The sequence below is a fragment of the Solanum lycopersicum genome, chromosome 10 (assembly GCF_036512215.1).
Source record: "Solanum lycopersicum chromosome 10, SLM_r2.1".
Classification (NCBI taxonomy): Eukaryota; Viridiplantae; Streptophyta; class Magnoliopsida; order Solanales; family Solanaceae; genus Solanum; species Solanum lycopersicum.
In genome coordinates, this window is record NC_090809.1 from 6,119,365 (window position 1) to 6,142,504 (window position 23,140).

The window sequence follows — 23,140 nt, forward strand, 5'->3', positions numbered from 1 at the left end:
ATTTTATTTTCACAAATCTCTCCCTTAATTTTGATTCTTCTTCTTTACTCCAAGGCTTGATCTCAATATCAGAAAATCTTCAAACTTGAGAGGCTTTGTAAAGATATCCACAACTTAATCATGAGATTTCACATACTTGAGATCTCTCTCTCTCTCTCTTGGTAATGCATTTTTGAATAAATTGATACCTTGTGTTTATGTGCTTGCTTCGATCATGATACATCAAATTCTTTGCTAGTGCTTGTGCATATTTGTTATCAACACAAATCATTGTGACTGGATCTCCCCCTCCATGGTTTGTCTCCACCTTTTGCCAGTAACAGCTTCATCAAAATTCATTGGTTCACTATCAGCAAAGAGACAACACAAAAAATTAAAATTAGTAATTTCTTCTGTGTCATCATAGAGTTCTTGAATGCTCCTCATCCGATGTGGTCTTTCACTTGAACTCTCTTGAGAAGATGGAGATGCAATATTTGCCGGTGAAGGAGGCGGGGTTGCATCCTGTGCAGGTGCCATGGTCTCTTGTTCTTCTTCATCTTCGAAGTATGGAAGAAAATCATATGTTTTTTCTTCCAAAGCCTCCCAATTCCATGATGCTTCTTCATCAAAATCAACATCACGATCCACCACCACCTTGTTATTGTTCAGATTATACAATTTGTAGCCTTTTGAACTTGCGTCATAGCCAACAAACACATACTTGACACTCCGATTGTCAAGTTTATCTCTCCATTGACGTGGAACATGAGCATTGGTTATGCTCCCAAAGATTCTCAAGTTCTTAACACTTGGTTTTCTTCCACTCCATGTTTCTTGAGGTGTTTGATCTCGTACATTTTTTTTGAAGACCTGTTGCTCAAATAAATTGTACAAGAAACAGCCTCGACCCAAAATTCTTTTGGTAGATGTTTCGCTTTCAACATACATCTAGATATATTAAGAATTGTTCTATTATTTCTTTCTGCAACTCCAATTTGTTGGGGCGAGTAAGGTACCTTTAGAGGGCGACAAATTCCATGAGATTGATAAAAGTCATTAAATTCTTTTGAAGTGAATTCGCCTCCTCTATCAAACCTTATTGCTTTTATTTCATAAACACTTTCTTTTTCTACAAGTGCTTTGAAATTTTTAATAGGAACAAAAACTTCAGATTGTTGCTTGAAGAAGTATAGCCAAGTCTTTCTACTGAAATCATCGATAAAGAGCAAGAAGTATTTTATTTTACCAAAGAAGGTGGATCGATTGGATCACACACATCGGTGTGTACAAGTATGAGTGGCTTACTTGTTCTTGATGTAGTCTCCTTTATAAAACTCCTCCTTGCATGTTTTCCATAAAGAAAAGCTTCACACAATTGATTTGGATGGTTGATTGACGGTATTCCATTGCAACCATGTTCTTGTCTTCCATTGATTTGAGCGTTTTAAAGTTCAAGTGCCCAAATCTGATATGCCAACACCATGAATCATCTTGCACATTATCCTTCAAACATTTTGCATCGATAGTTTGAAGAGTCAAAGGAAACAACCTATTCTTTGCCATATGAAATTTAGCAATTAAATTGTTACTTGAATCTCTTAGCCAAAGATTCATATTTTTTTCATATGAATATCATATGTTCTTTCAAGAAGTTGGCTCAAACTCAAAATATTACTTTTCAATTTTGGAACACAACAAACATTGATAATCAATTTATGACTACCATTTTTATAGGATATTGGAATCTTACCTATCCCTTCAATTTGATCTTTGAGGTATCTCCAAAAGACACATTACCTTTCACGGTCTTCTTTATCTCTATAAATTTATCTTTGTTGCCACATATATGATTGCTTGCTCCATTAATATTGTTAAGATACCATGAGCTGCAATCATCTTTATCTTTTTCTTTGAGTGTTAATAACAGTTTTGACTCATCTTCATCTTTGTTGTTGTCAACAAGATTAACTTTCTCTTCAACATTACTACGATATTTCAAGAGTAATGTCCCATTTTATGACAGTTACAACACTCAATTTTAGATTTTTTATACCTCATTTCATTTGTACCTTGATAGGCTCCACGTCCTCTGCCTCCTCGTTGACCACGACCACGACCTCTGAATGATTGGTGACCTTTATCTTCATTGTTGAAATATTTGGTATAACTTCTTCCTCTTTCACGTCCTCCACGACCTCACCATTGTCCATTTTCTTTGTAACTTTTCTCACTTTCAAATCCTTTGAAGGATGCATGTGTTTTAAGAAATTTCTCTAGTGACTCTTCTTTTCTCCTTTTCATTTTCTCTTCATGGGTTAGTTAAGAACCTTCCAATTGTTCTACCGTCATAGAGTTTAGATCTTTAGACTCCTCAATAGCACACACCACATAGTCAAATTTAGGTGTTAAAGAACGAAGATCTTTTCTACCGCATGCACATCATCTATTTCCTCCCCGTATCTTCTTAGTTGATTTACAACAGCCATCAATCTTGAGCAGAAACCCAAAATGGATTCGGATTCTTTCATTTTTAAAACTTCAAAGTCAGCCTTTAGAGTTTGAAGTTTTATCTTCTTTACTTTATCAACTCCTTGGAGAGAATTTTATAAAATCTCCCACGCTTTTTTTGAGGTGGTTGCATCAGCCACCTTCTCAAACATCCCATCATCCAAACACTGATGGATAGAAGTGAGGGACTGATGATCTTTCTTTCTTGTCTTTATCAAGACATCCTTTTCATTTGAGGGCAAAATTTCCTCATTTGCGGGTTTTGTATACCCGTTGTATACAATATATCAAAAATCTTGAGAGCCAAGAATGACTTTCATTCGTAGACACCATTTTTAATAATTTTCTCTTGTGAAACGGAGGTACTGAAAGGACAACGAACTATTATTTGTCATAACTCTGATACCACGTTATTGGACAAAATGATAATCACATCCAGGATAATGTCCAAACTAAATAGCAATAGGAAGAGAGTAACAACGACACCAAATATTAAAATGAGTAAATATGATACCCGAATAAGTAATACAATAAAATTGATGAAAATTTTTGTAGTGTCAAATGACTACTACTCCACACTTTTTTATTTTTTACAACTCACAATAATATTACTTCCACACTATTTTCTCACAAACTAAGAAGTAGTTTGTGGACTACTCTCTTTACTCTCTATTGCTTCTCTATTTTGATGCGTCTTCAAGTGTTCAATTACTACTCTATTTATAAAGCTTTTTGTTGAAGACTTGATTAAATCATTAATGACATAATGTTTTATCCAATTTCAAAAAAAAAAAAAAAGTTGATTGTCAAACTCTACCAAACTTTGACTACCTACTTCTACAAATGTGGCTACCAATTTTCACATTGGTAGCTATCAATTTTCACATTTGTGGATAATAATTTCAACAAGCATATTTGTCAAATTAATTGTTGTCAAGATTTTATTTCCACATGATCTACGGAAGAGAAGAAACAATAGATGAGATGGCAAAAAAGTGTCGTACAATAAAATGGTGGGACACTGTCTACTGATAATACACTTTCTGTTTAAAGAGAAGTACCTAAGTTGGAGTGATGGAGATTATACAAACATTAATAACATATAATCCAACCTTATATTATTGAAGGGTGTATTGGGAGCCTCCAGCCGGAGAATGGGTTAAATGTACCACCGATGGGGCCTGCAGAGGTAACTCCGAACAGAGCTCATATGGATTAGTATAAGGGACAGCAGAGGTGACTTATTGTATGCAGAAGCCCAATATATTGTCTTGTTGTAATTGAAGGAGAAGGACCACCATACTCTCCATTGCAACAAAGAAGAAGAACAAATCGACGATAAATAAATGGAGGAATTTCGAAGGATTTTATATCAATGGATCAAGAATGTCAATCACTAATTAAATTCTGTTGGCGTTCCTTACTTATGTTGTTTTCATATTCATTTAACGATCCCAATAAGTGTTTCATTTTGTAAGAATAAAATCAATATAAATATTATGCGAATGATGATGAATACATATCATCATAATCAGGGGTGGACTCACATGCATCCGTGAGGGTGCACGTGCACTCGGTAACTTTTAAAAAATATTTATATATATATGTATAGATAGTAAATAAATGATTATATAATTAGTTGTGCACCCTTTTAATAAAATATAAGAATAGAAAAACTACAACTTGAAAACTTTTAAACAAATTATAACACTGCTAGAAAATCTACAACTTACAAGAATTTCTCACATATAATTAAAGTAATATTCCTATTATCTCTGCCTAAACTGGTAAGTTCTTCTTTTTTAGCCTTTTTTTTTGTAAGAATTTATTGTTGATTCTTGTGATTTGAGATGAGTAGACTTGTGTAAAAAGAAATGTGGTGATATTTTCACGAAAATAGGTTGGAATTACAGTTTGGAACGACTCAATTTACATGTTGGTGAAGTAAATAGCATCCACAAGAGGTGTTTCAACATGATGCTAAATTTTTAGAATCAATCTCAATTCAATCAAGTTGTTTTTAAAAAGTAATCTGAGAAAATAAGAAGTGAGCATGGAATTCGTTTAGAGGCTTCTACTAATGTGACAAGATCCTCTAGGAATTTGGAATGTCTTTTCAAGGTCATAATGAAAGTGAGTCTTCAAAAACAAAGGTCTTTTTTTAGATTTTTTGGATTGACTTGAAAAAATATATTCCGTATATAAATAATATTATTTTAAAACATGCTCCAAAATATGCTATGATATTGGCTTCTCCGAAAAATGTTAACATACCTTTGTGTCACTCCTAACCTTACCCCTGAGTCACTCTTAGAGTCTTAGTAGTGCCCCCCTCCCCCTCCCCCCTGTCTTCAAATCCTAAGTTCGCATCTGATCATAATTATCATATTCTTCATTCACAAATTACATTTTTGTTAATTTATATGCAGAGTAGTATTCCTTAGCGCGATCATTTTGATTATTATTATGATAATTTGACAATGATTATTCGTTAGTTAAAATTTTGAGTATTATTATGATCATTTAATTTACTTGCAGAATATTCTCCTTTCTTTTAAATAAATACACATACATACACACACATATAGTATGACGTGTGGGTGCATTTATAAATTTTTTTAATTTAATAAATAGTTAAATCATCTAATTTTGAAAATAACTTTCTTAAAAGTATAACTTAAAAAACAGAATGTGATATAATTATTTTTTTTTAAAAAAAAACAATGACAAGTGAAGATGTTTTCGTAAAAATGTAACAAACAAATAAATAGGAAAGGTAGGAATATTTATAATTCAATTCTTACTCATAAAATCTTTGATCAAGAAAAAAGTCACAATGTCTAATTAATATAATATTTTTAATTTGTTAGTTGCTTTTTTCTTTATTTTATACTAGACTTGAATTGTTCGTGCAAGAACGGATTCAATTTTTATACATTTTGATGTTTTTTTTTTGATATTCAAGCAACTGGAATATGTATATCTTCCATTTTGTGGAGAGATGAATAAGATAGTAATAATAGATTGGTAAATATATTATCATTGTACAATCGAAAAAAATTACTTCTTTGCTAGAGGGATGTAATTGATGTGTCCTAGCAAAATATGTATGTCCTTCGATTTCGTTTCTTTGTGAAGCTTAATAGTAACACAAGACAACAATTTAAACGCACATATTAAAAGAAATTATAAAATTAAATTACTAAGAAGACACAGAAAAACTGACAATTAGAATATTAAAAGAAATTATAAAATTAAATTACTAAGAAGACACAGAAAAACTGACAATTAGAATAATCAAGAAGATGAAACCCATAAAAACGCACACAAAAAATACCTTTTTCGAAGAAACACTCCTTTGTGATTGTAAATACAAGAATTAATTATTATGTTATGTATAGTATTTTATTTTGTATTTAAATTATAATATAATGCATTGTATTATTATATTATATTTAAATTATTATATTATATATTTTATTTTTAAATTAAAATTTTCAGCTTATCATTTTTATTGTGTTTATTCTTTATAGTGAAAATTAATTATAAAATTAAATTATATCATTGGCGAAAATTAAAAAAAAATTAAAATACTATTATTCGGATGAAAGTATAATATATTAAATAATATATTTTTAAAAATATATATTACATTTAAAAAGAAGTATGGATATTAGATTTTTAAGTGGCATTATATGTAAAATAAATTAATTAGAAAGTAATTGAAAAAATAATAAAAAAGTCAAAAAATAAAATAGAGAGTGTGAATAGTTGGAGAATTACTATTCACAATCTCTATATTTGAATAATAGATAATGATATAGAGATGAGTTGGAGTGTCCGTTCTCTATTTTACTCTCCAAATATAGATAATGGAAAGCAAAATAGAGGTGAGTTGGAGATAGTCTTATATATGATACACTAATGTGATGCGTGAGATACATTAATCTGATATACATGATACATTAATTTGATGCGTTGATATATTAATCTGCGACGTAAAAATAAGAAATTTTAGAAATTTATAAAACTAACTGGGAATAATGATAATAATAAAAATTTAAAGATGGAATTTTTGTTATTTAAATAAATAAAAAAGGCAATTTGTGGAAATGAAGTAAATTACTGCTCACGTCCCAACCCAAATATTAGGGACGTGGAGCAGCCCCACGTACTAATTATTTTTCTTATAAATACTTAGTACAACATTAATTAATCTATTTAGTTTCACACATATTATGACTTCCTCAAGAAATTACTTCAATTTCTCAACTATCCTTCTTATGTTTTTGTTGCTTTTTCTGGGAAGATTGAAATTTTAAAGAAGACGATCAACAACTAGCTTTGTGCGATAAAATATACTTAGGTCAAATAATATCTGAAAAGTACGGTGATTTATTTATATTGATAGGTTATAGTTACATCAATCATGATGATAATATTTACCCTGGCCTTGTTCCCAAGATTGCCTAACACTAATGTTTAATAACTGTTCGTGGGTTTAATTTATTGTTTATTTGTATTCACATCAATGTAATTAACGCGATGGTGTATAAAAGTTTACATTGTTCTCTTATTTTCAGTTTTATTATGATCTTGTTGCACGTTTATTGTAGGATTTGTTCAGAAAATACTAATTTTTTTAATATATGTTCATGCAGTACTAATGATTATCAAAGAGCTTTTTTAATATGCATCTCAACTTTGAAAATTTATCTAATTCTTTCATTTGTTACAATATTTATAGCTAAGGAGGTTGTAATGACCCGAAAAGTCATTTTTGAAAATTTTAAATATTAATGTAACATGAGTAATTAATCGATAGTTAATGGGTTAAAATGATAATTTATTTAAAACTATGCACTACTTAACCCATATCAAAATAATACTAGGGTTTATCAATTTTAAGAGATAATTATTTTAGAAGAGAAGAGAAAGAGAAAGGAAAAGTGAAATATTTGGAGGGCGTGCAAAGACCACCAACAGGTACAAAACAATCCTATTAAATAAGAATGAGTAGCTTTAGTCGCTAAAGACCTTTAGGGACAGATTATCGAGTTGGTCACTGATTCTCTTTAGGGACTAGTTGTTGGGAATAAATCCGTAACAGAAATAATATTTGCGGTAATAAAGGCAACAAATGCGGAACACAACAATACGATTAATTAACGAGAATAAAAGAGAAATAATGACACCAAGATTTTACGTGGAAACCCTCCTAAATAAGAGAAAAACCACGACCCGAGAGGAGCAACAAATATCACTATAGTAAGGATTTTACACTTGCATGTCTGAGTAAAACTCCAAAGACCACTACACATTCAAAAGAAATGACACTCTTTTGATTTTTCCACCTCACTACAATACCGCTCACACTCTCTATTTTTCCTCACAGATTATTTTCTTCTGTGATGCCTCACTCTTCTTTTCTCTCCTTTGTAATTCTTTTTTGGTGTATTTTGAAATGAGCAAGAGCTCACTATTTATAGGAAAATCTACTCCTAATGATGTCACTAATGACATCACAAGAAACACAAGATTTCATTATTTTCACCTATGTAGAAATCTTGCTAAGATTTTAGTTGAAAAAAGAAATGGTGAGCTTTGAATTTTGTTGCAACATTTGTTGACTTTAACAATAATCAACAAACAAAATTCAACCATTTTTGCTATGTTTATCTACAATGGGTATGGACTCCACAAATCTCCCCCTCCAAACCCATTCACCCTAAAGGAGGTAGCTCTAGGTTTCTAGCTTGAGTACATGCCGACAAGTTCTTTGCATAGCTCAAACTTGTCCCTTGATACCACCTTGGTCAGCATATCTGAAGGGTTTTCACTAGTAGGGATCTTCATGACCTCCATAGATCCATTCTCTATCTTTTCACGAATCCAGTGATATCTCACGTCAATATGCTTCGTCCTTGCATGGTACATGGTGTTCTTGCTCAAGTCTATTGCACTCTGACTGTCACAATAGATGACATACTCAATCTGATGCAATCCAAGTTCTTGAAGAAATCGTTTCAGCCATACCATCTCTTTGCCAGCTTCAGTAGCTGCAATATATTCTGCCTCAGTTGTAGAGAGTGTGACACACTTCTGCAACATTGATTGCCATGATATAGCTCCCCCTGAAAATGTAAACAAATATCTAGTAGTGGATTTTCTATTATCGAGGTCACCTGCCATATCAACATCAGTATAGCCCTTCAAGATTGGATCAGATCCTTTAAAACACAAGCAATCTCTTGTGGTACCTCTTAGATACCTGAGTATCCACTTAACTGCCTCCCAGTGTTCTTTTCCACAATTTTCAAGGAATCTGCTAACAACACCAATTGCATGAGCAATATCAGGTCTTGTACACACCATCGCATACATCAAACTCCCCACTGCTGAAGAATAAGGAACTTTAGCCATTCCCTCTTTCTCCTCTTTTGTTGTAGGACACATCTGTTTGCTCAACTTCAGATGACTCGCAAGAGGCGTGCTAACAGGTTTAGCACTCTTCATGTTGAAGCGTTCTAGTACACGTTCAATGTACTTCTCTTGAGATAGCCACAACTTTCTTTTTGTTCGTTCTCGAACAATCTTCATCCCTAGAATTTGTTGTGCTGGGCCCAAGTCTTTCATGTCAAATGACTTGGACAAATCTTTCTTCAATTTTGCAATCAACTCTTTGTCTTGTCCTACAATTAACATGTCATCCACATATAACAACAAAATAATAAAATTGTTGTCACAAAATCTTTTGAAGTATACACATGGATCAGAATAGGTCTTTGTGTACGTTTGACTTTTCATGAAAGAGTCAAACTTTTTGTACCATTGTCTTGGGGCCTGTTTCAACCCATAAAGACTCTTATTCAATTTGCACACCATGTGTTTCTTTCCAGATAGTTTAAATCCCTCTGGTTGCTCCATATAAATCTCTTCTTCCAAATCTCCGTGAAGAAATGCAGTTTTCACGTCCAATTGCTCTACTTCAAGATCTAGACTAGCTGCTATGCTCAAAATAGTTCGAATAGAAGTCATTTTGACAACAGGTGAAAAAATTTCATTAAAATCAATACCTTTCTTTTGTTCGAAGCCTTTTACAACCAATCGAGCTTTGTACCTCACCAATTTGCCATTTCCATCTTTCTTGAGTTTAAAAACCCACTTGCACTTAAGTGGTCTTTTTCCTTTTGGAAGTTCAACTAGCTGGTATGTGCCATTTTTTGTAGAGATCCCATCTCTTCGTGCATGGCTTTCATCCATTGGCTCTTTTCTGGATGAGACAACACCTCCTTAAGACTTTCTGGCTCACCTTCATCATTGATAAGGACATACTCTGAGGAAGGGTATTTGGTTGATTCTACTCTTTGTCTTTCTGATCTCCTCAGAGGTTGAGATTGTTCTTCTTTTGGGTACTCCATTTGCTCGGTATTATCACCAACTTGCTCCCCCTGCTCAACAATCTCATCAGGTTGCTCTTCATGCTCAGCAACTTCATCAATCATATTTTCTGCACTTATGGGATGGTTAGAAGAAGAAGGAATGGTAACAAGATTAAGGACTATACCATTCTTTTTCTTGGCCTTCTCGGATAGATCATCAACAGTTCCAACTTCACTTTCTCGAAAGATTATATCTCTACTTCTGATGACCTTCTTCTTTACAAGATCCCATAGTCTGTACCCGAACTCTTCATCTCCATATCCGATGAATATGCAAGGAACTGATTTATCATCTAGCTTGGTTCTTTGCTCCTTCGGTACATGTGCAAAAGCTTTGCAACCGAACACCTTTAGGTGCGAGTAAGACAACTCTTTGTTGGTCCAAACTCTCTCAGGAATGTCAAACTCCAATGGAACTGATGGACTACGATTGATAAGATAACATGCTGTCCGAACTGCCTCACCCCAGAATGTCTTGGGTAATTTAGCCATTCTAATCATGCTTCTCACCTTCTCAACAATGGTGCGATTCATTCTCTCAGCTACACCATTGTGTTGTGGGGTTTCAGGAACTGTCTTTTCATGTCTGATTCCATGGTTTGAGCAGTACTCTTTAAATTCTCTTGAAGTGTACTCACCTCCATTGTCGAATCGTAGACGTTTTAGCTTTCGACATGTCTCTCTTTCTATCAGAGCATGAAACTTTTGAAATACTTGAAACACCTGATCTTTGGTTCTCAAGATATAAACCCACAATTTTCGAGAAGCGTCATTAATAAAGGTAACAAAGTATTTATTACCTCCTATCGATTCTATCTCCATTGGACCACAAACAGCAGAATATACCAAATCAAGTATATTCGACTTTCTTTCAGATGATGTCTTAAATGAGACTATATGTTGTTTACCAAATAAGCAGTAGTTACACGATTTTATCGTTGTACCTTTGGCAAAAGAGATGAGTGACTTTTTGGAAAGAATTTACAATCCTTTCTCGCTCATATGACCCATACTTTTATGCCATAAATCTGCAGAATTTTCTTCGTGAGCTGCATTTCATTCACCTTGGCATATTTTTGCATTTTTCCTGTATAACGTGCCACGAGCAACTCCTTTTGCAATCACCAATGCCTCTTCGGTGAGTCTCCATTTTTTATTTGCAAAGTAGTTCTCATATCCATCTTGGTCCAAAACAATTCCCGAGATCAAGTTCATCCGCAAATCAGGTACGTGGCGCACATCTTTCAACACTAATGTGCATCCAACATTTGTTTTTAAGCAAATGTCACCGATCCCCGCAATCTTTGAGTAACTTGTGTTACCCATTTTCACATTGCCATAATCACCGGCTTCATATCTACAAAAAAGATCTCTTACCGGTGTGGCATGATAAGATGCTGCTGTGTCGACCACCCATTCCGACTCTATACCTTCCAAGTGCATGCATTCTTCTTTCTCATTTATGAGGAGAACAACATCGTCATTGTTTTGCACCATGGCAGTTGTGTTGTCATCATTCTTCTGGCCGCTGCTTTCCCCTTTGCCCCTTTTTTAGATTTGGACAATCTCTTTTGAAGTGTCCTGGTTGATCGCAATTGTAGCAATTTCTGGCCTTCGATTTTGATCGGACCTTGGACTTTCCACGAGCTCCGGATCTACCATAGTTACTTGAGCTCCTTTCGTAACTTCTGCCTCTACTTTCCGTGATGAGAGCCTGTCCGTGATTTTCAGGCCTTTTTCTCATCTTCTCATTAAGCAAAAGGGCTGATGTGACAACCTTCAACTCAATAGAGTCCTTACCATGTAAAATGGTTGTTGCTAAAGTATCGTAGGAAGATGGCAACGAGTTTAGGAGCACTATGGCTTTATCTTCATCCTCGATCTTTACTCCGAGATTTGCTAGCTGCGTGATTAGTCCATTAAGTACATTTAAATGAGACAAAAAATTTGTACCTTTACCCATATGTAGCGCATATAACTGCTTCTTTAGGTACAATTTATTTGTCAGCGTTTTGGACATGTATAAATTTTCTAACTTTGTCCAAATGCCACATGCACTCTCTTCATCGATGATGTTATGAACTACATCATCTGTTAAGTGCAATCTGATTGCACTAGCAGCCTTTTCATCCATTTCTTCCCAATCCTCAAGTTTCATGGATTCGGGCTTTTTGGATTTGCCGCCTAGTGCCTTGTGCAAACCCTGTTGGATGAGCAAGTCTTTCATCCTTCTCTGCCACGTTGAGAAACCGCTATCACCCTTGAATTTTGCTACCTCGTACTTTACTCCAGACATTTTTTTATTAAGTATAGTACAATAAGCTGCAAAAAATATTCCTGTAAATGAGCAGAACCTGTGCTCTGATACCAATTGTTGGGAATAAATCCGTAACAGAAATAATATTTGCGGTAATAAAGGCAACAAATGCGGAACACAACAATACGATTAATCAACGAGAATAAAAGAGAAATAATGACACCAAGATTTTACGTGGAAACCCTCCTAAATAAGGGAGAAACCACGACCCGAGAGGAGCAACAAATATCACTATAGTAAGGATTTTACACTTGTATGTCTGAGTAAAACTCTAAAGACCACTACACATTCAAAAGAAATAACACTCTTTTGATTTTTCCACCTTACTACAATACCGCTCACACTTTCTATTTTTCCTCAAAGATTATTTTCTTCTGTGATGCCTCACTCTTCTTTTCTCTCCTTTGTAATTCTTTTTTGGTGTATTTTGAAATGAGCAAGAACTCTCTATTTATAGGAAAATCTACTCCTAATGATGTCACTAATGACATCACAAGAAACACAAGATTTCAACATTTTCACCTATGTAGAAATCTTGCTAAGATTTTAGTTGAAAAAAGAAATGGTGAGCTTTGAATTTTGTTGCAACATTTGTTGACTTTAACAATAATCAACAAATAAAATTCAACCATTTTTGCTATGTTTATCTACAATGGGTATGGACTCCACACTAATGTAATTATGGTCCCATATTTCTGGTACCTATTATCACATATTGAAATTGAATTATGGTCGTTAAATTATTTTGCGACTAGATTCTAACTGCTCCATATATCATTTGGGACGACTTCTATGCTGGTCCATAATCATTTTGCGATCAATTTGAAGTTGGTCCGCAAATTAGTTTGCAACCAGTTTTTAGTTCGTCTTTAAATAATTTTATGAAAACTTGCAAGCTGGTCCCTAAATCATTTCAGGACCATTTTGAAGATGATCAACAAATCATATCACAACCATTACAGATTTCCTACTCAAAAGGATTTAAGAATTTACATTCTAGTCCTTGAATCACATTGCATTTGCACCTAGAAAATACGAAAATTAATATAAATTTGTCACTTTCATATATTATAATATATAATGTAATTACAAAATAATGTGAGTATATAAGGCAACTGACTACATACATGATAGAATGTATGCCTTCACTTAATGAGTAATGGACCAGGTCCCTTACTTTACTTCAGAAAATTACCAGAAAGTTAAATGCAGTAAAATCAACACAATGATTTTATGTGGAAACCTCCTTGCTTAAGGGAGTAAAACCACGACCTGTCTCATAGGATTTTCAATTGTTTTCACTAATCTTCAAAAGCAAAAGCGAAACACGATTACACCAAACGTAAGAAAGAGTTATCAATCTTACCGTTAAGCAATAAACCTCTATTGCTCAACAAGCCAAAGTAGAAAAATAATCTACCCACTAAGCTATCCCACCTGGACAACCTAGACTTTGAAAACAACACACCAATTCCTTTATAGATTTAGGAGTGGTTTACAATTTAAGAACAAGAGAATAAATTCCTAAACAACTAGACGAAAAGCTCCAGATGTTGCTGTTGTCCTAGGAATGATTCTGCCTTTGCTTTGTATTAGCCTTTGCAAGAGTTCTTGAAAAGTGTTTATCAAGTTGCAAAAACTAGAGAAAAGTGTTTAGGAAAGTGCCTTTTATATGGGCAAGTCACTTTCCTAAACTTCTTTGCCATTGGTTGGAAGGGTCACACTTTCTGACGCCATCGGGAAGTGTGCACCTACTTTTTGCACCATCTCCAGTTGGCAGTTGACTGGCTCATCATCATGAGAGTCTGGTACCTCTATTAGGTCCCTGAGTTTTGTTTCATCTGCAATACTTCGAACAATACACATGCAATACTCAAGTAGAAAACCCGGTACCTTTATGAGGTCCCTAAGTTTGTCAAATCATCAAAACTACAAATAACATTTTCCCCCTTTTTGATGATGACAAACAATGATACCAAGATCGTTCCCCCTGACTGTTTATTCCCCCTTACTGTATATTCCCCCTTAAAGTATGTTCCCCCTTATTTATCTACTTACAGTTTACTTCCCCCTGACTGTGTATTCCCTCTTACTGTATATTCCCCCTTAAAGTATGTTCCCCCTTATTTAGCTACTTACAGTTTACCTTCCCCTTTTGGCATCATAAAAAAGATATGCAGTAAACCATTGAGTCAACATAAATACTGAACAAGATCAGAGCGAATCAGCAACCAAACAGTAGAGGAAAAGCATTCACAAAAGAACATAGGAAGAACAACAAAGGAATAAAGTAACCAACATGCCATTATAACATAAATACATTAAAAACAAACTAAAAATCCATTAACACGATGATTAGCCACACAACAAAAGAGGCACAGGGAAGGATAGATTCACAGTTTAGGAAGAGGGGGGAGTTTTGGATAGAGACTGGATAACAAGAGTGAGTCGTGCATTGGCAGCATCATTATCCTTGATGGCCTTTTCTTGTAGGGCAGTTATCGTCGCCTTCAACTCATTGTTCTCTTTCTCCAGTGCTTGTACAGCTGAAGAACCAGGTCCCTCACTTTGTGCAGTAAGCAGCTCTGCTTTGAGTACAGCAATTTCAGCCTCTTACTACTCAACTGCACAGTGAGTTCTTCAGTCTCATGTTTAAGCTGATCCAGGTCCTCAAGAAGTTGAGCCACCTTGCTTTTTGGTAAGCCTCTGCCTTCAATACATTCACATTCAAACAAGGTATGCTCAGAGATAGTTTGTTTAACTGTCCCCACCTTGCCAACACCAAGAGGAATCTGAAAGTGCTTGAATACTTTAGTGAGAAAGTATCCATACCCCATTCCATGTACTCCTTTCCTCTCAATAACTGTTTTGTGAATGTGTTCAATCATGAGACTAGGAAGGCACAGAGCCTCAAAGCTGCACAGCATCTCCATGACGTACAAGTCAGCAGCAGTAGCAAGTGTTCTCTTTTCAGTGCGAGGGAGAATCACTTTGTTGACAAACTCGAAGACCAGCTGATAGTCACTCTTCATAATTTTCTTATAGATCCCAGCAACCTTGGTTGTGGGAGTCTTAGAAATCAGAGATGCAAATTCTGAAGAGCAAGTTTTTCCCTGCGCAGACCGGGTCCCCTCTTTAGGCACTCTGAGGATTTTGCCCAACACCTCCTCATTCAAAGAAATAGCAACATTGTTCACACGTGTTAGGAGACTCCCATCTTCCAGAAATTGAACATTGTAACAGAATTCACGAACCTCTTCTTCATGGAGGATGGGGGATTTTTTGTTGAACAGGTGCAGCCAAGACTGGATCTCCACCATGTCATGCAGAGAGTCCATGCCCAGAAGAGTAATAATCCCCATATCAAACACTCTTCCAGCGAGAACTGCTTGTTTCCTCAGACTGTCAACTACCTCCTGCAAGTTGACATTCTCAACTTTCCTGGCTTGAGGACCAGGTTCCTGTGTCCGCTTCCTCTTCCTTTCAGATTTCTTCCCTTTTGACTATGACTTTTCAACCTTCTTTGCAACCCTTTCCTTTTTCTTATCTGACTTCTTCTTGTTATTTTTCTTTTCAACCTCTTCTCTAGACAACTCAACCAGTTTTTCTTTAGGTATCTTAAAATTTGATACTTTGAAGGTTCGTGCACTTCTGACTGCAGCCGCAGATCGTGCGCTTGCCTTCAAGGCATCGACCATCAATTTTTGTGCAGCAGACCTTGTATTAGGTCATCTCTTAGGAGGCTCCTCCACGACCTTCTCCTTTCCTTTGCGACTCTCCATCTTCCATTTTAATGGTTCTTCCTCACTTGCAGATTCAGATGAAGAGGAAGAAGAGTACCGCCCTAAATCGGGGGTTTTATCGAAGATGGGTCGAGAAGGCCTTACCTCTTCTTCATCCAGGGCGTCAGTATGTTCTGCTCTGGCCTCTTCTCTCATCATTGCCAGGCTCTCAATCACGAGTTCCTCACTCGCTGCCAGGATATTAGACCCTGAAGCCCTGTGTTCTGGTAGATCTCCCTCAAACATGTTGTCAGGCAACATGTCTTCACATGGACCAGGTACTGTAGCAGTGTTTAGGTCGATGGAGAAGAAAGGGTTATCCGGAGTATTTTGAGGAGGACTGGGTGAGGGAGGAAGTCTGGCTTGAGCAGTTGTTGGAGAGTAGAATGCTAGAGGCTCAATCTCACTAAGGGCATCCAACATTTTCTTAGAAGAAGATGAAGAAGAAGACATGTTTGTGATACTAGAAGGGGTCGTTGAAGGAACAGAAAGAAGAAGAAGACAGATTTGTCTTTGAATGTGAGAAGTTTAGTGATAGAGGAGAGAGATAAAGTTTAAGAGACGGATGAGAGTTTCAAGAAGAAAAGACCCCTTTTTAAACGAAGTGAAAAGGTGCCAGGTCCTTGAGTAGATGCGTCGTTTGAGGGAGAAACGATTGGACTTATCGATCAGAGTAACCGATGACTGACACGTGGCTTTTTCAACGGTCAAAATTTTAGTTTAAATTTAATGTATAAATGCTAACCTGGACAGGCACCAGGTACCATGATAGAGTTTAACTTCATTCCTTAATTGTTCTAGCCTCTTCTTTTGCTGAGCAGGTCCCTATTGAGAGTATACCTACAAAAGATACAAAGATTGATCTTATTCAAATATTTAAGATTCACAGAAAGGATACCTGCACTGCAATTCTAATCAAGGGAGTTCTACTGTTGGAAGCTAAAAGCATCACTTGGAGATCAACATTCCCAACTTTAATCTATTTTTCTCAAATTGATCCTTGCTCAGAGCCTTGGTGAAGATGTCTGCAATCTGTTCCTCCGTTGGACAGTATGTAAGCACAATATTACCTTTCTCAACATGATCTCTCAAAAAATGATGTCTAACATCAATGTGATTTGTTCTCTTATGATGAACTGGGTTTTTTCCCATACTCACAGCACTAGTGTTGTCACACATTAGAGGAATTGATTTGATGTGGATCCCAAAATCTTCTAAGTATTGCCTGATCCACAGCAATTGAGAACAACAAGCTGCAGCAGCTACGTATTCAGCTTCAACAGTTGAGAGAGCTACAGAGTTCTGCTTCCTAGTGCCCCAAAAGACAAGTGATGATCCAAGGAAATGAGCCATTCCAGAGGTGTTTTTCCTGTCAACTTGATAACCTGCAAAATCAGCATCTGCAAAGCCAACCAGATCAAAAGTATCACCTGCAGGATAAAAGAGAACCCAGGTCCCCTGTTTTCTTCAGGTATCTGAGAATGCGTTTTGCAGCCTTCAGATGTGAATCACGAGGACATGCTTGAAACCTGGCACACATTCCAACACTGTAAATAATATCAGGCCTGCTGGCAGTCAGATATAGCAAGGAGTCAATGATTCTTCTGTACATTGTCTGATTCACAAGGGGATCAGATTCTTCTACTATCATCTTGGAATTTGTTCCCATAGGAGTGTTAATAGGTTTGGAATCAAACATATTGAATTTCTTCAACAGCTCTTTGATGTACTTCTCCTGGCATATTGAAGTTCCATTTGATGATTGCTTGATTTGCAGCCCCAGAAAGAATGTCAACTCACCCATCATATTCATTTCAAACTCCCTTCCCATTAATGACGAGAATTCTTCACAGAGATGTTCTGAAGTAGCTCCAAAAATTATGTCATCCACATAAACTTGAATGATAAGCAATTCTTGTTCTCTTTTTAGTAAGAACAAAGTATTGTCTATCTTGCCTCTTTTGAAACCATTCTTCAGCAGAAACTTTGACAATCTTTCATACCAAGCTCTTGGAGCTTGTTTCAGACCATATAATGCCTTATTCAATCTGAACACATGATTTGGTAGCTCTGCATCTTCGAAACCAGGAGGTTGCTTGACATACACCTCCTCTTTGAGATCTCCATTCAGAAATGCACTCTTCACATCCATTTGATACAGCTTGATCCCAATAAAAGCAGCAAAAGCTATTAAGATTCTAATAGCTTCAATTCTGGCAACAGGTGCAAAAGTCTCATCATAGTCAATTCCTTCTTCTTGATTGTATCCTTGCACAACAAGCCTGGATTTATTTCTAGTAATAACTCCATTTTCATCAAGTTTGTTTCTGAATACCCACCTGGTTCCTATTATTGTTCTGCCTTCAGGTCGAGGAACCAGGTACCATACCTTACTTCTTTCAAACTGATGAAGTTCTTCTTGCATGGAATTAATCCAGTCTGCATCACTTAATGCTTCTTTGACATTCTTAGGCTCAATGGATGATATGAATGCTGAGAATGCAACTAGATTTCTTGTTTTTGATCTAGTTTGAATCCCAGAATTCAAGGGAGAAATGAGATTATCAAGAGGGTGTGATGAACTATGCTTCCATCCTGACCTTGCAGCAGACTGATTTGGCAGATCATCATGATCTTCTTCATCAGGAGTGACATCATCTTCTGGGGAGTCTAATGTACTCTGGCTGGAGTTTTGAGTAGTACCAGGTACCCTATCATCCTGTTCAACCTCAGCATCCTCTTCAGGTGGACTGTGATTCTGATCATCACAATCATTATTCAGTTGTTGATCTGCATCAATTTCAGCACCTTCAATCTTCTTGGATGTTAGCATTTTGAGTACATCATCATCATCATTTGATCCATCATTCTTCAAGCTTCCATTTTCATCAAACACAACATGAATGCTCTCTTCAATGCATTGTGTTCGTTTGTTGAATATTCTATAGGCTTTGCTGGATGAAAAATATCCAACAAATACTCCTTCATCACTTCTGGGATCAAATTTTCCCAGATCATCCTTCCCATTATTCAGCACAAAACATCTGCATCCAAAAGCTCTAAGATAGTTCAGCATTGGCTTCCTGTTGTTGAGCAGTTCATATGGAGTCTTGTTCAACACAGCTCTTATTAGACACCTGTTGGTAACATGACATGTTGTGTTAACAACTTCAACCCAGAAACTTTGAGGAAGATTTGATTCAATAATCATAGTTCTGACAATGTTCACCAAGGTTCTGTTCTTTTTCTCCACCACTCCATTTTGTTGAGGAGTTCTTGGAGCAGAGAAGTTGTGGGTTGTACCATTTTCCATACAGAATCTATCCAATGTTGAGTTTTCAAACTCTGTGCCATGATCAGATCTAATGCTGCAAACAACTTGATTCAATTTGGTTTGAATCATTTTAAAGAACACCACCAGCTCATCAGCTGTATCTGCCTTTGATCTCAAAAATCTCGTCCAGGTGTATCTTGAATAGTCATCAACAATCACCAAGATGTACTTCTTGCCATTTTTGCTTTGAATCTTTAAGGGTCCACAAAGGTCCATGTGAAGCAGCTCTAAGATTCTTGATGATGTTACCTGATTCTTGGGCTTGAATGATGATCTGATTTGGTTTCCTTTAACACAAGCTTCACATATTTTATTTTCAGCAAACTTCATTTTGGGCAACCCTCGGACCAGGTCCTTTGAAATCAACTTATTTAATAAAGATGAACTCACATGTCCGAGCCTACGATGCCAGAGATCAGCATTTTCATTTTGAGCACTGAGACATGTTAAGTCATCTCCATGAGAGATTTCCAAGTTTGCCACATACATATTTTTACTTCTGTGTGCAGTGAGAATTACCTTGTCTGTAGTTAAACTCACCACAGTGCATTTTTCAGAAGTAAATTTGACTTCATTTCCTTTGTCACAGATTTGTGACACACTTAGCAAGCTGTACTTCAACCCATCCACATGGTAAACATTGTCAATTGAATCTTCAAGAGATCTTTCTACTTTGCCAACTCCCAAAATGTACCCCTTCTTGCCATCACCAAATGAGACACCTCCACCTTGGAGGGTCTTGAGTGAGAGGAAGTTCTTTACATCACCAGTCATATGTTTAGAGCAGCCACTATCCATATACCAACATTGACTGCTGTCCCTCTCACTCACCTGCACCAAAAATCACTTGTTAAGCTTGGGAACCCATTTCAGCTTGAGTTCCCAGTAGGCAGACAAAGGAGTGATCAGATTGTACTTGGTCCAATATGGTAGACTTTGAATCTTTCTAACAAAGGACCTAGGAGCAGGAACAAATTTGTTCTTTGAAAATATGTGAGTTGAGACAGGTTCTTTAGGACCAGGTTTCTCATTTGGTACATTCTGTCTTTCAGCATAATTAGAGTATCTTTCACATGAGTTTTTCCAGCTAACACACTCATTCTTCAAATGTCCATTCTTACCACAATGCAGACACAACAAATTGTCAGACACAAACACATACTTACTGTGAGGATTATAAGGAGGACTTATGTTCGGACTTCCTAGTCCTTTCTTATTGAAATTACTCTGATTTGTCACATTTGACAGCAGTTTTGAGGATTTGGTCCACTTAAGAGATTTTTCAAGTTCCTCCTTAAGTTTCACAACATCCTGTTCTAATTTGTTATTCTTTTCAAGTGACAATCTGAGATTTGTCTCGGAGTTTTTCAATTTTTCTAGAATTTCTGCTTGCAAACTGTTTGACTTTCCATTCAGCTTTTCAGCTTCTTCAGTAAACTGACACAACTGATGCTTAAGTTCAGAATTTTTAAACTCTAGAGACACTATTCTTGCCATTGTCTCTTCAAATTGAACTTTGTTTTCAGTTAAAATTTCAAGTTCAGCATTCATGGCATCTTTTTCAGATGTTAAATCTATCACAGAATCTAGCATGACTTTTGCCAAGGTTCTTAATTTCTTAAGAGAATATTTATCCAAGTCAATTTTCATGTCAAGAAGAGTTACCTGATTGTCCTCTTCTTCATTTTCTGTGTGTGCCATGAGAGCAAACATTTCATTGAAGACAATTTCCTCCTCATGCACAGCAACCATAGACACATCTTTTGGCTCATCAGGATCTTCTGAATCACTTGAAGAATCCCCCCATGCAGCAAGAGCTCTTTTGACAACCATATCAGCAGCTTTACGATCTCTGTTTCCAAGTACCAGGTCCCTTTTGTTTTCTTTGTCACCCCTGTGTTTTTGATGTTCCTTGTTTTCAGTCTTGAGCAAAGGACACTCTCTGATGAAGTGTCCAGATTTTCCACACTTGTAGCAAGTATCTCCTTGAGCAGCATTTCGAGTCCCATTTGTTCCTCTTTTATACATTTTGTTCTTTCTCACAATCTTTTGAAATCTACTGATGAGATATGCCATATCATCATCATCACTTGAATCTTCATCTGATTTATGCTTCAACATCAATGATTTGTCCTTCTTGATTTCCCTTTTTGACAAATCATAGTTTCGATTCATCTCATGTGTTTTAAGATTTCCAATCAAGGCATCCATGGTCAGCACCTTCAAGTCTTTAGCTTCAGTAATGGCATCAACTTTACTCTCCCAAGACTTTGGAAGAATTCGAAGCACTTTCCTGACTTGTTTGGTCATGCTTATAGGTTCACCCAAACTTCACAGCTCATTTGTAATAGAAGAAAACTTGGTGAACATGTCATGTATAGTTTCTCCTTCCTTCATTTTGAAGTTCTCATATCGTGAGGTGAGCATATCAATCTTGGATTCTTTGACTTGTTCAGTTCCTTCATATGCAGTCAACAAGCAATCCCAAATTTCTTTAGCAGACTCACAGGCTGACACTCTGTTGTACTCATCAGGTCCTATCCCACAGACCAGAAGAGTTTTAGCTTTGAAACCCTTTTCAATCTTTTTCCTGTCAGCATCATCATATTTCTACCTGGGCTTTGGAACAGTAATGGTCCTTTCTCCATCCTTTACTTCCATCATTGGAACAAAGGGTCCATCTAGTATAATATCCCATAACTCGCTATCTTCAGCCATGAGATAGTTGTGCATTCTAACTTTCCACCAACTGTAGAAGTGTCCATTGAAACGAGGAGGTCCGTGTAATGACTGACCTTCTTCGAGGTTAAGTGGAGCTGCCATTCTTAGAACAAAATCACTTCCTTGGTGTTAACCAAATAGGTAGTGCCTGCTCTGATACCACTTGATAGAATGTATGCCTTCACTTAACGAGTAATGGACCAGGTCCCTTACTTTACTTCAGAAAATTACCAGAAAGTTAAATGCAGTAAAATCAACACAATGATTTTACGTGGAAACCTCCTTGCTTAAGGGAGTAAAACCACACCACGACCTGTCTCACAGGATTTTCAATCGTTTTCACTAATCTTCAAAAGCAAAAGAGAAACACGATTACACCAAACGTAAGAAAGAGTTATCAATCTTACCGTTAAGCAATAGACCTCTATTGCTCAACAAGCCAAAGTAGAAAAACAATCTACCCACTAAGCTATCCCACCTGGACAACCTAGACTTTGAACACAACAAACCAATTCCTTTATAGATTTAGGAGTGGTTTACAATTTAAGAACAAGAGAATAAATTCCTAAACAACTAGACGAAAAGATCCAGATGTTGCTGTTGTCCTAGGAATGATTCTGTTTGCTTTGTATTAGCCTTTGCAAGAGTTCTTGAAAAGTGTTTATCAAGTTGCAAAAACTAGAGAAAAGTGTTTAGGAAAGTGCCTTTTATATGGGCAAGTCACTTTCCTAAACTTCTTTGCCATTGGTTGGAAGGGTCACACTTTGTGACGTCATCGGGAAGTGTGCACCTACTTTCTGCACCATCTCCAGCTGGCAGTTGACTGGCTCATCATCATGAGAGCCTGGTACCTCTATTAGGTCCCTGAGTTTTGTTTCATCTGCAATACTTCGAACAATACACCTGCAATACTCAAGTAGAAAACCCAGTACCTTTATGAGGTCCCTAAGTTTTTCAAATCATCAAAACTACAAATAACAATACAACACAGAGGTAAGCTAGTAACAATATTGTGATCATAAACCCTTAGCAAAAAAAATTATATACGAGCCTT

General features: G+C 36.2%; 1 protein-coding gene across 1 annotated transcript; it reads right to left on the reverse strand.

Annotated features, from left to right (window-relative positions):
- Window positions 1–21,696: 21,696 nt before the first annotated feature.
- On the reverse strand, window positions 21,697–22,188 carry LOC138339153 (uncharacterized). Its single transcript, XM_069290478.1, has 2 exons — window positions 21,980–22,188; window positions 21,697–21,883 (listed from the first exon to the last, which is right to left on the reverse strand). The coding sequence occupies exons 1-2, from the start codon at window positions 22,186–22,188 to the stop codon at window positions 21,697–21,699; spliced, it is 396 nt and encodes a 131-aa protein (XP_069146579.1).
- Window positions 22,189–23,140: the final 952 nt, after the last annotated feature.

Excerpts from the sequence above, each read along its gene's own strand:
- LOC138339153 (XM_069290478.1), bottom strand. The coding sequence starts at position 22,188 with ATGGCAGCTCCACTTAACCTCGAAGAAGGTCAGTCATTACACGGACCT. Across the intron at positions 21,884-21,979 it reads ATTACTGTTCCAAAGCCCAG|AGTGTCAGCCTGTGAGTCTG; the intron begins GTAGAAATATGA and ends TGAGTACAACAG.